Source organism: Micromys minutus (assembly GCF_963924665.1).
Source record: "Micromys minutus genome assembly, chromosome: 10".
Classification (NCBI taxonomy): domain Eukaryota; kingdom Metazoa; phylum Chordata; class Mammalia; order Rodentia; family Muridae; genus Micromys; species Micromys minutus.
In genome coordinates this window covers 64561256-64577708 of record NC_137979.1, presented here as the reverse complement: position 1 = coordinate 64577708, position 16453 = coordinate 64561256, and the positions used below count along the sequence as shown (strand labels likewise).

General features: G+C 52.0%; 1 protein-coding gene and 1 pseudogene across 2 annotated transcripts in view; one reads left to right on the top strand and one right to left on the bottom strand.

Annotated features, from left to right (window-relative positions):
* RNF213 (ring finger protein 213) overlaps positions 1–16453 on the bottom strand; it is a gene marked incomplete at its 5' end in the record, with an annotated part of 86217 nt that overhangs the window by 60837 nt on the left and 8927 nt on the right. Inside the window, 11 exons of the mRNA XM_080922533.1 lie at positions 120–273; positions 2108–2166; positions 2492–2714; positions 4751–4948; positions 5424–5683; positions 6069–6352; positions 8977–9188; positions 9727–9882; positions 10366–10520; positions 11025–11138; positions 11370–11858. Coding sequence (XP_080778659.1) covers positions 120–273; positions 2108–2166; positions 2492–2714; positions 4751–4948; positions 5424–5683; positions 6069–6352; positions 8977–9188; positions 9727–9882; positions 10366–10520; positions 11025–11138; positions 11370–11858 — 2304 coding nt within the window. The remainder of the gene's footprint in view (positions 1–119; positions 274–2107; positions 2167–2491; positions 2715–4750; positions 4949–5423; positions 5684–6068; positions 6353–8976; positions 9189–9726; positions 9883–10365; positions 10521–11024; positions 11139–11369; positions 11859–16453) is intronic.
* LOC308426254 (eukaryotic translation initiation factor 1-like) lies at positions 430–1871 on the top strand (annotated as a pseudogene). The gene is made up of 2 exons: positions 430–778; positions 1829–1871. The product of its transcript is annotated as a eukaryotic translation initiation factor 1-like (transcript).

Below are 16453 nucleotides of genomic sequence, written 5' to 3'. Positions count from 1 at the left end.
AGAGCTCAGCTGGAGCAGGGCCTCAGCCAACTCCCTCATGACTGAGTCAGCCCGGATTCCGTTTGAAATGAGGTTACTGGAAGCCCACGCCTCCTATACAGTGAACGAGTCCCACTCACCTGCGGAGGACGGAGCTCCAGCATCTTACAGATAAGCTTGGCAGACAGGGCGGGAATCTCATAGAACTGTCTGTCAGCTGTGATGTTGCAGACAGTTTCATGAAGGATCAAACACTCAGTCAAGTAGGTCTGTGGCAGGTCCTCCCCAAAGATACTACCCAAAAAGTACAGAGAAATCATTGAAAAAGTTGAGAACTAAGAGGTGGGGACGAGAAAGGTTACCTTTTTAAAAAGTCACTGAGCCTCCACCGAGGACTCAGCTGCCTCCCCCTACAGCCCCCTTGCTTCCCAACACCTGCCCCTCCCCCTTCTCCCGCAGCTGCCTTCCACTATCCAGAACGTCCGCTCTTTAGACCCCTTTGCCGACGCAGGTAAGGGTGATGACCGGCTTCCTGCTGGCACTGAGAATTATATCCATATAAGAATTCAACAGAGAAACGGGCCAAAGACCCTTACCACTGTCCAAGGGATCGCTGACGATTACCATAAAAAAAGAAACTAGCGAAGGCGTTTAAGAAGAAATGTGCCTGTGATGGTCCTGTAATTGAGCATCCAGAACACAGAGAAGTAACTCAGCTACAGGGTGACCAGCGCAAGCACACATGCCACTTCCTGACAGAGATCGGACCAGCTAAGGACGATCAGCTGAAAGCTCCTGGGTTTGCTTGTGGCTCTCTGTATTTCCTCCCAATGAGAAGGATTTCCCTTCTGTGCCTTGTCACAAGTTTTAAAACCCTGCAGCTTGTACAATGTAACCACTTGGGGTGTAACTCCTTGGTGCAATAAAGGGAACAGAGCCACGCTGTGTAGTCTCCAGTCCCTCATTTGAACAGGCTGAGAGCAGTTAGCCCTTGGCAGTGTCCACCCAGAAACAAAGCAATAACAGGGTTTCAGCCAAGCCAAGAAGGCTATGTCTGACCAGAAGTTCCTTGGAAACTTTACAGAGTCACCTGCCCTAGAAAAATGTCACCACTTGAACAGCCCAGGTTACCGAGAGTATGAATAACACTTCTCTGGCCATAAAAAGAGCCCCTGGTGTCTGACCAGGTAGGCAGAATTCAGAAAGGGCCACCTTTCCAGAGAAGTTCAGGACGTCTAGCTCACCACCACGGCAGTTCTTTTTAAGCAGATCTATCCTAGCCAACAGATGCTGGAACAAGAAGGGTAAGGCAAGCCTGGTTTCGAACTTACGGCAAAGGAACAAATGTCACTGGTCATGTGGCTAGCTGTGGCGGCTTCAGCTCAACACGAGCCACTGCCCAGTGCCATGTGAAAAAACAAACTGGCCTTTTGGTTTTCTTCTCCCTTCCTGTTTTAATGTTATGTAATAAATTTAAATCCTTATTTAAATAAAGCTTGTTTAAAAAAAAAAAAAAAAAAGGAAGTCCTCTGTGTGGGGTGTCTCCTAGCTCTACAAGTGCAGGTTTATGCTTACTGAGATGTGTGTGCAAGGGGCAAGCAAAGGTTTTACTGCCCAGCATGCCTGATGTACCGGGGTTTGATCCTTAGTCTGTCAAATGAAAAAGGGGGCGGGGCTGGAGAAAGGGCTCAGTAGTCAAGAGCACTTGCTATACTATGGGAGGACCCAGCAGGACAACAGTCTGTGACCCCTTCCACTCTTGGCAGCCACAGAATAAAGTCAACGCAGAAAAAGACCTGGATATCAGCACTGGTCTCTCGCCACTTTCTACTTCCTGCTCATCTGCCAGGGCTTCCCCACTGCTGTGGACTGTAGCCCTCCAACAGATTTGACTTCTCCAATCTGACTTGCCTCCTGATGGAACCCAGGACTCAGCTAAGGGCAGCAAAGGGACTTACATCAAATGGAGCAGGGACAAAACTTCACCAGCCAGAGCTTGGAAAGCGTGGTCCTGGCCTGCAACCTCCCCAGTGAGGCAGCATGTGTGTGGGAAGCTGTGGCCAGCGGGGGCAGCCACCATTCCTCCCAGTGCTGCGTGGAGGACACTGCCCTTGGCCTCCCTACTCACCTCTGCTGAAATATGCTCAGAAGGTGCATCAGCATCTCAAAGACTCTCTTGACATCATCCTAAGACAGTGAAGAGAAGGGAGGGTGTAATCTTGGCAGGGCTGCGTTTGGAGATCGAGCCATGAAAAGGCCTCTGTACGGATAGGGCACTGGTTCAAAACGGTTACTCTTCAGCCTCACATGAGTAAAACCACAGTACAAAACTGTGCTGCTTTCTGTTTTCTGAGCATACCGACTGTGTGTGTGTTCACCCTGTTCCCCACCCCCTTACCTCTTTCGTTTGCCTTGTGGTGCTGAGGATGAGCTGATACTCTACCACTGAGTGCTCCCAGCCCCGTAGCAGTTAACCTGCCCTTACACTTGCTAACCTGTCCCCAAAACCCACCTTTATGCTTTGTTTTGAGGTCTTCCCTAGCCCTCGAAGGCGGTATGAAACCCCTTGAAAACAGTCCAGAACCCGAGAGGGCATGTGGTTCAGGTATTCTATGGAGTGTTCCAAGTAGGAAGATAAGCTTCCCAGAGGGACCACGCTGAGCCAGGAGCGGAAGAGGTACTCGTCCACGTGCAGCAGGCCCATCCTACTCTGCATGAACTGGAAAACCTGGCTCCTGGGGAGAGACAGCACATGGCACGGTGAGCCCGCAGCACTCAGGACTGACATAAAGCAAGACAGAGCAGGAGGGTCCTCATGGGACACAGAAGTCCATCAGTAGGCTGACTCCTGGACAGTTCCCTCGACACCACGAGGGGCTCTCTCCCTCATCCTGTACCAAACCAGTGGCTGAACTGAACGGAGCATCAAGCTTTGTGTGAATTCAGTTGGCAGAAACTGAGACCCAAATGCCCAGTGACTGCTCGTCCCTGCCGCTGTGGCCAGCCTGCAGCAGGCTCTGGTCCCAGAGCTGTCTTGTCTCTTAGCCCCACACCACCACCACTGGATGGCCGCTGTCACCACACTGTTAGGTGCTCATGGCCCTCACCCCTGTACACCTTTCTACCCAAGTCTCTACCAGCACCACCACCTGAGACCAAGGTTCACCGTGATGTCTCACAGCGCCACACACCACTGTCATACCTAAAGTGCTGAGAAAGACAGCAGCCTCTTCCTTTGGTTGAAGTGACCATCATGGCAGAGGACATGGCAGGGGACATGGGACTTGCTCCAAGCCCGACACTGGCCACCTCCCAGACAGAGCACAGGTGCTGTTTGTCACTCTGAGACACCCCCAAGCCTGAGCAGGGGTCTCCCTAAGTACTTGTCCATCGCTGTTCTATCAAATAACCTATACTCAGTAACTTAAGGAAATTGGAAGCTGAAAATGTGGATCCAAATGCAAGCTGTTCCAGCAGCTGGCAGCCGTGAGGAGGTCACTTTCTTCTGAGTGTCCCAATAGCCACATGCACTCATGTGTATCACACACACACACACACACACACACACACACACACACACCGAGGAGAGGCTGTGGAGCTATTCCCCTAGATGCATGCAGCATAATGTGAAGTTGACAGGCTGAGGTCTTTCCTCAAACTCCGGTTCAAAGACTTCTTGCCACCACCAGCACTGAGGAAGAAACCACTACCAGATGAACAACAAAGTCCTATTAGCCTAAGTGCCTCCCCCATGGAGTGAGGGGGAAAATGAACCACAACAATAGAACATATGACAATGTAACCTCGATGTGACTTTACAATGCTGTGCACTATGATGTTGAAATGCCAGCTACTATGGGACATAAACATCTGGGGCAGAGCCCAGGGGGAGAATACTTGCTGACCATGCTAAGCCCCTGGGTTCCCTCTCCAGTATGAGGGAAGGGGAAGGAATTCGAGAGAGAGAAAGAGAGAAAAAAAGGGGGTAAGAGGAAAAGTATGCATTTGATGCCCTAAGTTTTCGATGGGACTTCTGTAAAATTTTCTTGTGCCAGAAATGAGGCCCTTACTCAAGGTTGTCCTTGGAGCCCCACAAAACACATGTGGGCATGTGTGCGTGCACACACACATGCATGCACACACGCACTCACTAACTTACACGCGAGCATACACACTCACTAACGCACACACGCACACTCACGAACCCATAAAAATAACTAGGCAGAGAATAGAATCAATGTTTATCAAAGCCCCTTACTACATAAAAAGCAGAAATGACTCAGGTGACATCTGAGGACTGGCTGAAGCAAAGCTACGGCATCCTTGACCAGGCATCGTCCTACCCCGAGAGCACATAACCAACCCACTAGCAAAATACTAGCTGGCCACCATAGTAGGCTGTAAAGTAAGTAACTGTCCACTTGGCTTGCCTCCAGCACTCTTGTTTTTCAAGGCAGAGTCTCTCTGTGTGTCTCTTGTGTGTCTCTGGCTGTCCTGTAATGCACTCTGTATTCTGGCTCTAACCCAGAGATTCCAAGTGCTAGGATTGAAGGCGTGCGCCGCCGCCACCCGGCTTCCTCGGTATCCCGAAAGCACACTAAACACCCATGCTGTCACTGACATGAACACAGCCCCAGCTCTGGGCCCGCGGACAGCTAAATCTTTCTCCGTAACTATATTGATGTTAAGAGGCTGCTCCAGGGCGGAGACAGGCTCGGTGCAAAGCCTGTAGATCTGGGATTGGTGTCAGAAGTGTGGCTCTTCAGCTTACCCAGTGGTTGTTTTGTCCCGAAACTCCGAGAAGAAGATTCCTTCCAGGCCCGCCCACGTGTCCTCGGGCTGGCTCTTGGAGCTCTTCCTGGGCGGAGACTGCTGCATGCAGTAGTGTAGGACAGGTAAGACACCCAGCCAGCGGTCACACCTCTCCTCTATGCACCTGAAGCACAGGGTCGTCAAGTATAAACGCCATCTAGAAAGGAATAAAGGAGCCGGTGAGGGGAGGACAGTCCAGTGGTCTGTGACCACCACCTGCAGAGCCTAAGGCAGGACAGGGTCCACACCGGGAGATGGTTCTGTCACAGACAGTGTATCCCAGCGACACTAAAGCAACCCTCAGCAGGTCCCCAGAGTCCTCGCCATCTACACTGCACAGCTGAGAGAACTTGTAAAACAGGAAGCCAAGCAAGAACTGCTCAGGGAAGGCCACCTGATGTGACTTTCAGGTCCTATCAAACCAGCCTCAAACGATGCTATGAAAGCCCAAGCCAGCCAGTGTCACTGTGTTCATGGAGGTCACTTACAAATCTGCTGTGACCCAGCAGGGATAACTTGCTTCCTAATCCAAGTGGCCCAGGGGGAGCTGGAGGAAACACATCCCCCAGGCTCCATGGGCACCAGGCAGACCCACTGTGTGCAAACATACATGCAGATGAAACAGGAAATACCTTTGAGCCATGCTAAGGATGGGGCTCAGGTCACTATGGAGGGCTTCCGGTGAGACAGCATTCGGAATGAGGAGATAGCACAGTGAGTCCAGGTCCTTTTTGGGTACAGTGAAGTCAGCAGCTTCCACCATAAAAAGGGTGCTCAGGCCCAATGTCAGCTTACTCTTCACAGGGAAGCCGTCAGGCAGAGACTCCCCACTCTTTCCTTCCAGGAAAGGGTCCATCAGCTTTTTCACATGCTCCCACAGGTTAGCCCTCACCTGGTTCCAGGAGAGAAAGATGTGTGAGCACACAGGGCACACTCAGAGGCCGGGTAACTCTGCCAGGGACCGAGACACCAGAGCAGAGAGCATGCCAAGGATGCTCAGTCCCCAGCCCTGCAGAGTGGGGGCGTGGGGAGGTCTTATCCTAGAGACAGCCACACCATCCTGTAGGTAGGGTGTAATGAGGAGCCCGCCCTTTCTGAGATACCAGGACAAGTCCTAGAGGTGGTGCACAGAGGAAACTTGAGGAGGAGGGCATGAGGCCCTCCTGCCCCCAATCTGTCCTTGGCCCACTCAAGAGCAGGGGTCATCTAGCCTCTGATTGGTCAAGGGACACTGCCTGTCTACTCCAGAGCTGCTGGTAACAGTGGGAAATGGGTACCTCTTCCTCCTTATACTGCAGACTGGACCATTCCCTTGCATAGCCGTCATGAACCATGGGCTTCTTAACCACAGAGTAAAACTGCTGGAACTGGGTCTCGAAGCTCTGCAGGTTGACGGCACTCCATGGCATGAGCACACTGAAGATGCGGTTCAGCATAACCACAGCAGCATGCTTCTTCCCTCTCACCAGGTCCTTCCTGGTGCCGTCGGTGATGTGGTCCTTGGCTTGCTGGAATAACCCAGGAGACTTCATGCAGATTATGTCATCGTACTGATGCCAGTCTGAGGGGACAGAAGGATGACATATGGGTGTTGGGATTGGCCTGGTGTTGTTATCTATTCAAAGGCTCAATTCCAGACTAATAGGTCTGGTCACCCCAGAAAGGGATCCTCATACACACCAGCTTTTGCTGTGTAAACCTTGCTTCCCAAGTGAATTGTTCAATAAAAAGTACTTTTTGTTTCTTTTTTTAAGGATGTATTTATTATATGTATATGAGTATACTGTGGCTGTCCTCAGACACACCAGAAGAGGACATCAGATCCCATTACAGATGGTTGTGAGCCACCATGTGGGTGCTGGGAATTGAACTCAGGACCTCTGGAAGTGCAGTCAGTGCTCTTAACCACTGAGCCATCTCTCCAGCCCAGGTCAATAAAAAGTTAAAGCCTGTGACTGGACAGTAGAGGTAGGCCGGACTTCCTGGAAGGGAGACAGGAACTCTTGAAAGAAGAAAGAAGGGCTTTTTCACCGGGAGACAGAAGGGGACAGAAGAGCGATTGATGGGTCTGGAGGGCACGGCTGGACACCTAGCTTAGATGGGCTGGGTGGTCAGGCTGGCTGAGAGTCTCCGTGTGGTTATTTGGGGAAATAGATGGCTAAGGAATAACTATGACTGCACTAGTTCCCAGCATTAGTTAACATATACAGAACAATTTATACATCTTACACGAGTGCGCTCCAAATCCCTGAGGCCTGGCCTCCCCTCGAGGCAGAACGTAGGACAGCCAGAGACAGGACAAAGGGAAAACCCAGGCGATGAGCTCACTACTGGCCTGCACAGGCCAGAGTCAGCGATGTGAACCCTGGGCCGTGGATGTAGCTCACTGGTGGAGTACAAAGCCCTGGATCCCCTGCACCAGACAAATATGGAAGACAGGAGCAGACCTGCAATCCCAGTGATTGACAGGTTCAAGAAGAGGACCGGGATCCTCTTTGACTATACAGCCAAGGCCAATTTAAAGGAAAAAAAAAACTGACTGAAGGTTTAGTAGCTAAGGGCGCTTGCTGGCTGCTCTAACAGGACTGTAGTTCAGCTCCCCGAACCCACATGATGGCTCACAACAGCCTGCATGTCCAGTTCTAGGGGATCTGATGCCCTCTTCTGGCTTCCGGGCACACACATGATTCACATGCATGTACACTGAAGAGTCAGACTAACCCAAGATTTTCTCAGAGGCCCCGGTGAGAGGACAAAGGGAAGTTTTGTTTTGTGTCCTTGTCCAGAAGTGGATGTGGCAGAGCCAGTCCAGGGCTGACTCGGTGGCTCCAAGAATTTTCAGGGGACCCAAGTCTTCAAGCAGCTGTATCTGAGCACTACTGTATTCTCTTTGCCAACAGTGTCTGATTTAGCTCCCTGCTGACCTTGGCCATGAACCCCCTGTGGTATATAAGCACACATGCACACACATAAAATAAAAAATTAATCCATCTTTTAAAAAGTATAAAGACCAGCCTGGGTAACATAGTCAAATCTTGTCCTTTAAGGAAAATTATGGGGGACTAGAGAGATGGTTCAACAGTTAAGAATCCTAGTTGCTCTTCCAGAGGTCCTGAGTTCAATTCCCAGCAGCCACATGGTGGCTCACAACCATCTGTAATGGAATCTGATGCCCTCTTCTGGTGTGTCTGAAGACAGCTACAGTGTACTCATTTAAAAATAAATATATAAATCTTAACTTTTTAAAATTATGGGATCTATGGAGACAACTCGGTTGATAAGGGTCGCTGCTATTATGTCTAATAAACTGTCCTCTGAGCTCCACAAGCATCGCCTGGCTTCTTGTGGTACAAACACACACACACACACACACACACACACACACACACACACACACACACACAAATGTTCTATGTCAGTGCTGATACCCTAGGTTCTGCCCTCAGAACTGAGAAAAAGAAGCCACACTGAATAAAGCCATAGGATGCTGACAAGGCTCAGCAGGGAATCCACCTGTCTGCCTCCCAGCCCCAGCCCCGCCCACCCCAGCCCCAGCCCCGCTCACCCAGCCCCGCCCACCCCGGCCCCAGCCCCGCCCAGCCCAGCCCCAGCCCGGCCCAGTGCTGCTCCTTCAACTCCAACTGGGTAGTAAAGTAGCTCAAGATTCTGGCTTCCATCAGAAGGGACAAGGCATGGCACATGGCTGGGTAATTCCTCAAAGGTTCTGTGGCCCATGGAAGGAGGACACATGGCTAGGAGGCAGAAGAGGCTAGTGAACAGAACACGGGGGACCTTCTGAAAGCCCCAGCCCAATGGAAGCGCCAGAAAGATGGAGAAGCGCCACATGGGAATGACAAGAAACGACAAACACAGAAGACTCTTGGCCCATCTCTGAACGGTCACTGTCAAAGCCACCGTCTGACAGTTCTGGGAGCCAGACCACTGCCCTTCCTGCCCCACTCTGGGTTCCAGCCAGCGCTGGAGAGAGCTCCTCCTATCTGACTCCTCCATGAGCACTCTTCCTGCCTTCTTCACAGTGGGGGTTAAGTCAAACCAGCTTCCAAAGGCAACTTTACTCCTCAAAGAGACAGCGGCAGGGCCAGGATCAAGCAGAGGACCCAAACCCTGAGGTCTGCTCCTGAAGCAGCCAGGGAGCTGACCTGCTCAGGGGTCTCAACGTCTTACCTTTATTGCCCACGAGGTTAGAGGCAACCTGCAGACAACGGTTCACGTGTTCTCCTTTCTTCTTGGGCTGTTCATAGATAAACTCATATTCTACACTGTCCTTGCTACTGCCACCACGGTGAATGACATACTTGTAAGGGATGGGTTTGTCCAGGCTCTGCTTGGGGATGTCCATTTTCCCCTCGATGAGAGGCCCGAGGTCATGCAGGTGTCTGTGGAGGAACGGAATATATTTACCAGAGGAAATGTCTTGAAAGCCCAGCCCCAAAGCTATAGTGTGTTTAGAACAGGGCATGATCTCCAGCCAGAACCCAGAAAGAAATGCATGCTGAAGACGGAATCTGAAACATTTTCAAACCGGGCACTGGTGGCTTACACCTCTAACCTCAACATTCATGAGGCACATGCAGGTTGTGAGCTCTTACGTTTGAGGCCAGCCAGGTCTACAGAGTGAGTTCCAGGACAGCTACACAGAAAAACGCTGTCTCAATAAGATAAGCATTAAAAATAAAAGAAACATTTATTTTCTACCAATCATAATGGTGCACGCCTATAATCTCAAACTCAGGAGGCTGATGAGGCAGGAGGATTACTGTGAGTTCCAGGCCAACCCTATTTCAAATATGCAAACCAAAACAGAAGAAAAAGAGCAAAGAAACCGAAGTAAGGAAGGTGCACACAACCTCTTTGTCACATGACTACTGACAGATACCCTGCGAGACAGAGAGCTCCAAGCCCCTGGATACTCACCGGATGTAGTACATCTCACAAGCATCAGTCCAGCCCTTCTGCCCGAGTCCTTCTCCCCCTCTGACATACACCGTGTGCTTGTGCGGATTGAACTGAAAGTCCCGGGATACAATAGCATGGAAGTTCACAGTGACTGTGTCCTCTGGGTTATGTGCACTGGGAAGAGAAGGAAACACGAGCTGCCAGGGTGCATGCACACACGCAGGCTCACAAACATACATTTGCACGCATGCAGGAGCATACACACATGTAGGAGCACACACATACATGTGCACATACAGCATCTTTATTTCTCTGCTGTGTGTGGACACGCCTCAGTGCAAGTGTCAGCCATTCTGGTTCAGACACACGGACCCAGCCTGCTGCTCCCCCGACTACAAATGAGGCGCCCCCCAGCCCCAGCATGCTAGGGATAGGGGGTGGGCTCGGAGTCTGGACAGCAGTGTGACGTCATCCGGGACAGTTCCTTAGGATCACATTGACTATGAGGCCCAGGGACCAGGAAGGGAGGACTTGGGACCAGTGTCCAGAAGGACACTGATGGGAGATGATGGCTGGGTGGGACAGGAGCTGCATGAAGCCGCACGAAGCTGGCAGAATAACCATGACGCAGGTGCATTGCAAGGGCCCCTGTCCTACCTTGTTTTAGCCTCCGGTGCAGCCTGCTGGGTTTTTCTTTTCAAGGCTGCTGCATAATTTTTGTCCCCTCCTGGCTTCTGACCTTCTGGCTGTGTGTTCCCACTTTCATTACCTTTCCTGCCAGTGGCGGCCGACTTGCCCTTGAGTTCAGCTTCCTGGAACAAGCAATTAAGTCCCAGTGGTTAAGACAAGATGTCTCACAGCAGCCAGGGTCTTCCTTGCCCAGAACTTGTCAGGGCCTTCTGGTCTCCCCCCGCCTTCCCCCTTGTCCACGGCCCATCTATCCCTCATAGTATGTGTGTGTGTGTGTGTGTGTGTGTGTGTGTGTGTTCCTGCCTACTGATTCCTCCTCAGCTCTCTCACCCTCTTCCTTTGTTCTGTTCTACTCTGCTCAGGCTAAAGGTGTTGGCTTGGTGGTTAAGAACACTTGTTCTTACAAAGTACTCGGGTTTGATTCCCACAACTTTCTGCCTTAGGGCCTTGGCACATGCCATTCCCTGTCAGGGTGTCTGTGGCTCAACCCTCACCTCTGGTTTCTGCTCCCACAGCTCCTCCCTAGGTCTCACCCAGCAACCCAAGCAGAGGGAACCACCCCTTCTCAGGACATCAACCAGCATACCCTCCCAGGCATGTCACCTCCTAGCAAGTCAAGCCTCTACCTGGTCACGGCCCTTGGAGGCAGCAGGGCTCACAGGCGACACTTTCTGTTTCTGAGCATCGTCTCTTGCTTCCTTCCCGGTTTTCTTCACTGGATAGGCTGCAGCATCGGTCGGCTGGAAGACGCAGAGACCACCCAAACCCTGAGTCATGGTGACGAAATAAAATGCTTTGGCTCTGGCTTCAGTAGGCACCAGCCATAAGGGGAGGAACTGAGAGGGGAGCCCTGCGCTGCTCTGTCCAGGGAACAAGTCCCTGAATGGACTTGGGAAGACATGGGAAGGCAGAGCATGAGCCCCACTCCCCAGGAGCCCCTGCTGCCCACTTCCAGCGTTTGTCACACTCACCTGCAATTCTTTCCCGTGTCCAGATTGCTCCCCCTTAGGCTCAGGTATCGGGGCCTTCTGGGAAGCATCTGTCATCTTAGGGTGGCCTTCGGAGGCAGAAACGGCTGGGCCCCCCTCTAGGGGCAGGCCCCTGTCCACTGAGGGCTTAGAGGTACTGAGGTCCTTCACTTCTCCGTGGTCACTGGGAGCAAGGTTCCCCTGAGTGGCTTCCATGCCTTCTGCAGGCTGACCCTGTAGAGAGCCGCCGCTGCCTTCGGCATGCACAGAGCCATCCTTCTCCACTGGCATCTTCACCGTGTCCAGGGAATGGCCAGGCTGGCTGGCCGTGCCACCCTGCTGGGCTTGGTTCTGGGGCAAGGCTGAGTCCTGGGATCCAGGGCTTGAAGACATGTCCAGACTCCAGAGGCCGGAGGACATGGAAGGCAAGGAAGCTGCCTCTGAGGAAGAAATGGTCCCCTGTTTCTTCCTCCTCCTCTTCTCCTTTTTACTCTAAACAAAGATATTTGTTTACTCCTTAAAGTCTCACCCCAGCACTCCTCCTCCAGCAGGCGGAGCTGTTGCCCAAACCACGCCTTAGACCTGCTGCACCTTCTCATATTACCATTCCGTGTCTATGGCAGCTTTGCCTGCATGTATGTGCACACACCACATGTGTGCCTGGTCCCAAGGAATTGGTGAGCCTCCACATGGGGTTTGGGGATTGAACCCGGGTCCCTTTGCAAGAACAAGTGCTCTTAACCACTGAGCCAATGATTTTAGCTTGGGCAGATTAGAACAGAACAAAAGGAGAGGGTGACAGAGCTGAGGAGGGACCAGTGGGCAGGAACACACATACACACACACACACACACACACACACACACACACTCGTCCTTCTGCCAGAGCGTCAGTCTCAGACTCACTTCTGATAGGATACACCTGATGCTCCTTTTGGACACTAGCAACACTCACAGGCTTCCCACACAGGCTTTGACACCGGTGCATTACACAGCACAAAATGGCAGTGAGCTAAAAGGTGGGTTCTGGTGGTTTGAATATGCTCGGCTCAGAGAGTGACACTATTAGGAGGTGTGGCCTTGTTGGAGTGCGTGTGTCGCTGTGGGCATGGGCAAAGAGACCCTCTTCCTAACCACATGAGAGCCAGTCTTCTCCAACCTTCAGATGAAAATGTAGAACTCTCAGCTCCGCCTGCACCATGCCTGCCTGGATGCTGCCATGTTCCTGCCTTGATGGTAATGGACTGAACCTCTGAACCCGTAAGCCAGCCCCAATTAAATGTTACCTTGGTCAATGCAAATCTTTACAAAGACAAGGGTGAAAAGCAGGTATTCTCTGGCTGAGTGACTTACCCTGACTCCCAAGCAAGGCTTCCCATCTTAAGAACATGGCCAAAGTCTGAGGTTGTCAGAACCCCAGGTTCCCAAAAAACAATTCTCTGGATGGTGGATAGAGTCCCTATATCAAGTGACCCAGGATATCATGAACCCAACACTATGTGACAAGGCCCTACCACAGACCAACAGCTATGACTGCACACAGAGCTACACTGCCTGGGAAAAAGAGACAAAGACTTGGTGTGTATCCGCACCTGTGGCAAGGTTTCCCCAGAGTCCCAAGTGAGCCTGCCAACGAACCTCAAGAAGCTAACATTAGTGCTGTTTAACATGCACAAGGCCCTGGGTTCAGTTCCCGGGACAGTATGACCTGGGTAGAGTGCTGTGTGTCTGTAATTCCAGCAGGTACAGCACTTGGGAGTTGGACACAGGAGGATTACAAGCTCAGAGTCATTTTCATGTACACAGTCAGTTTGGGGGAAAGAAGATTTTCAGAAAGTAAACTGAAGGGAGAGAGCAGGTGAGAACCAGTCTACTGGCTGGCGTTTATATCCTCCTTGCCCTTTAACCTACTGCCGTGTCCTGAGTCTCAGTTTCCCTTCTCTCTGCTTTGCCTACACCCCACCATGTCTGAGGCAGACCTTCCCGCCCTGCTCCCTGCTGGCCCCAGATGCTACTGGGACCATTTGTGGAGATGCACTCAACTCCAGATCTTCCATCTCAAGGTTGGCGAAGGAAAGACTAAGAGCCAGGTAGGGAGTGTCTTTGGGCCAAGCTAGATTTGGACTTTGCTTCTGGGTGACAGGAAGTCACGAAGACGAGGCCTGCCCTTGGCTGCCTCAGACACAGACACCAGATCCTGTTGCTACTTCTGTTTCTCCACCCCCAGCCCTGAACCTTCTGCTCGGCTCGGGCAGCCGCCCCTCAGCATTTCCTCTGAGCAAACTGAGGCCACGTGAGCAGGCCACAGACCTTCCACAGGCACCAATGACAGCCTCTGTGTCTGAGGAGAGGACACCGTGCTGTCAGCCCTACCCAAGTATCAAGTTTGAGTCAGGACAGGGACAGCTAGGCTGGGCTTGGGGGACCTGAGTTTCCACCCAGCTCCTGATAAGCTAGGCAGGTGACTCTAGATGGTTTACTAACCCGCCATGAGTCCCCGTTTTCCTACTTGTCAAGTGGAGCCAGATGTCCCTGTGTCATTAGGTGACCAGATAGAACAAAGCAAGAGTTGCAGAGGGCACAAGGTACCATCATGCAGGCGCAACCAATCACCAGTGAAGAGGTCTTGGAGGCTGTCTGCGAGCACTACAGGAATGTGTGTCCACTGTCCCCTCCCCAGCTCTCCGATCTTACATCTCCCTGCTCTCAGCCATGCGGTGCAAGGGAACACAGCTCGTGTGTTACGGGTGTACAGAACACCAATTCCTGTCGCACGGCATGGTGCTCCATCATGGGCCAGGTTCCCAACCTAGTCTCGGCCCAGGAAGTCTGCAGGAAGCTGTTTTGTTCTTCTGTAGCGGGCATCAGAAGAGGCAATCGCTCACCCCCTGAACGGAGCATGAACGCTCCCCACGCTGGCTATGGACTCGGAGTGGATAAACACGGACATTGGGAGGCTAAGAGGCAGGCAACACTGGGAAGTCAGAGCAGAGAGAGCCAGCGCCGGATCGAGCCCCACCTCAGCACTTAGCAGTGGCACGAAGCAGTCACACAAGCAACACGTTCCCTTCAGCCAGCTGCTGGCTGCTCAGTGGTTTGCAACCAAAAAGTCTCCAATGGCTCAAGTGATCAAACCTCACATTAGGTTTCTCTCCTTCTTACCTAAGGCACTGTTCTGCCACCATGACACCATTGTCAGATTCTTATAAACAAACACGCGGTGCAGAAAGCATCTGGTCATGACCTTCAGACACCTTAGATTAGAACTGCGCCCTCCCAAATCCAAGCCCAAGCTAGGACCCCTGCCTGGTCAAGGCCCTCAATCACACGCCTGAGTCCACACTCCAACACCCCGCTTCCACTCAACTCCCCAGCCTTCCTTCCCACTAGGACCAGTCACTTGGAATGTGGCAGTGACATCACAGCACACAGGCTGGAGGGGTGGGTGACATGCGAAACTGTATTCTCAAGCTACCTGCTCAGTGTCCATGACCTCACACCCGGCTGTTTCCTGCTTCTTTCTCTTGCTGGGAGGGCACTGAGCACCTTCAGGACCACCAGCTGTATCCTCTGAAGCATCTACAAAAACCTCTGGGTCCACTTCCTGTTGAGATATGATGACCTTCACACAGGGCAGGGTTACTCCCTGCTCTCCTCCTGCGAAAGCCTCAGGAGCCTCCATCTCAGTGAAGGCCCAGTCGTGGCCACCTCCTTAGAAGGAATGAGTCGCCTTCCCAGCACCTTTGAATGCCCATGGCCAAAGGCGGGAGGTTCGGGACACTAAGTGAAAGCTCTGCAGGTGTTTAGAACACTGATGGCCAAGTACTCCTATGTCTACTACAAGTAAGCTTGAGGCCTGGTCCCGAGGGCTCTCATCTATGTCAGATGGAATACTTCAGGGATACTGGATAATCAGATCACCAGAGGAAGAGCCAAGCAGAGCCTGGCCTCTCAGCAGACACACAGACCCCCATACCTCCTCCCTGCCGCCCAGCCAGCTCCCACAACTTCACACCAAGCAGCTTAGCTAGTTGGGCTCGTCAGCACAATGCACCTGGCCACCACTAAACCTTTCCTCCTTCCCTTCCTGCAAGACATACAAACGCACTAGCCTGAGAGGAAGAAAAAAAATCAGCCAAGCGCTCCCTGTTAGTCAGCACGGAAAAGCTACCACAGAAAAGGCAGAATGGAGCAGGCAGGCCAACTCTTGCCATTCACTGGTTCCACAAGCCAGAAAGACCCCTTGACCCCCGCCACAGACCCACCAATGGGGGTGGGAAGTGGCTGCCCAGTGGTTCCCAAGCTTGGCTTCTGAGGCCACCTCTCCTGGTGCCCACCTCAGTGCCCAGTGCTGAAGCATCATGCTGCCCTCACAGCCACCCTCTGAAATGCACTGGCAGATGAAGGACCACACAGTTGTCAGAACACACAAAAAGAGCCCCACAGCCAAATCACCAGATGGTCCAATAGCATTCACATAAGCGTTTCCCACCCAGCCCATGCATAGCCAGGCATTCCTGTTAGTGTTAGTACTCCTTGAAAAGATCTGTTTTTGTTTTAATTTATGTGTACGTGTGTGTGTGTGTGTGTGTGTGTGTGTGTGAGAGAGAGAGAGAGAGAGAGAGGGAGAGAGAGAGAGAGAGAGAGATGAGTGCGGGTGGCTCCAGAGGCACAAGAGCTCGATGGATCCCATAGAGCTGGAGTTACAGGTGTAACTCTTAACTGTTGAGAAGATGCACTTCCCAGCCCCCTCCATCCATTTTTAAAGAGACCCGCTCCATGCGCAGTGTTGTTGGTCATCACCTCCATCTAACAGGTTCTCATTCTCATTACCCCAAAGATACAACAACTCCTACCAGACACAGGCAACACCAATCCCTCGCCCTGAGAACGTGCCCACTTCACGGTGACATACATGGAATCAGGCCCTGGGGTGTATTGCTACATACACATTTAGGGTGGTTTGAATAGGAATGGACCCCTAGACTCACGTGTTGAATGCTTGGCTCATGGGGAGTGGCACTATTTGGAGGTGTGGCCTTTGTGTCACTGTGGGGCAGACTTTGAGGTCTCTTAAGCTCATGCATG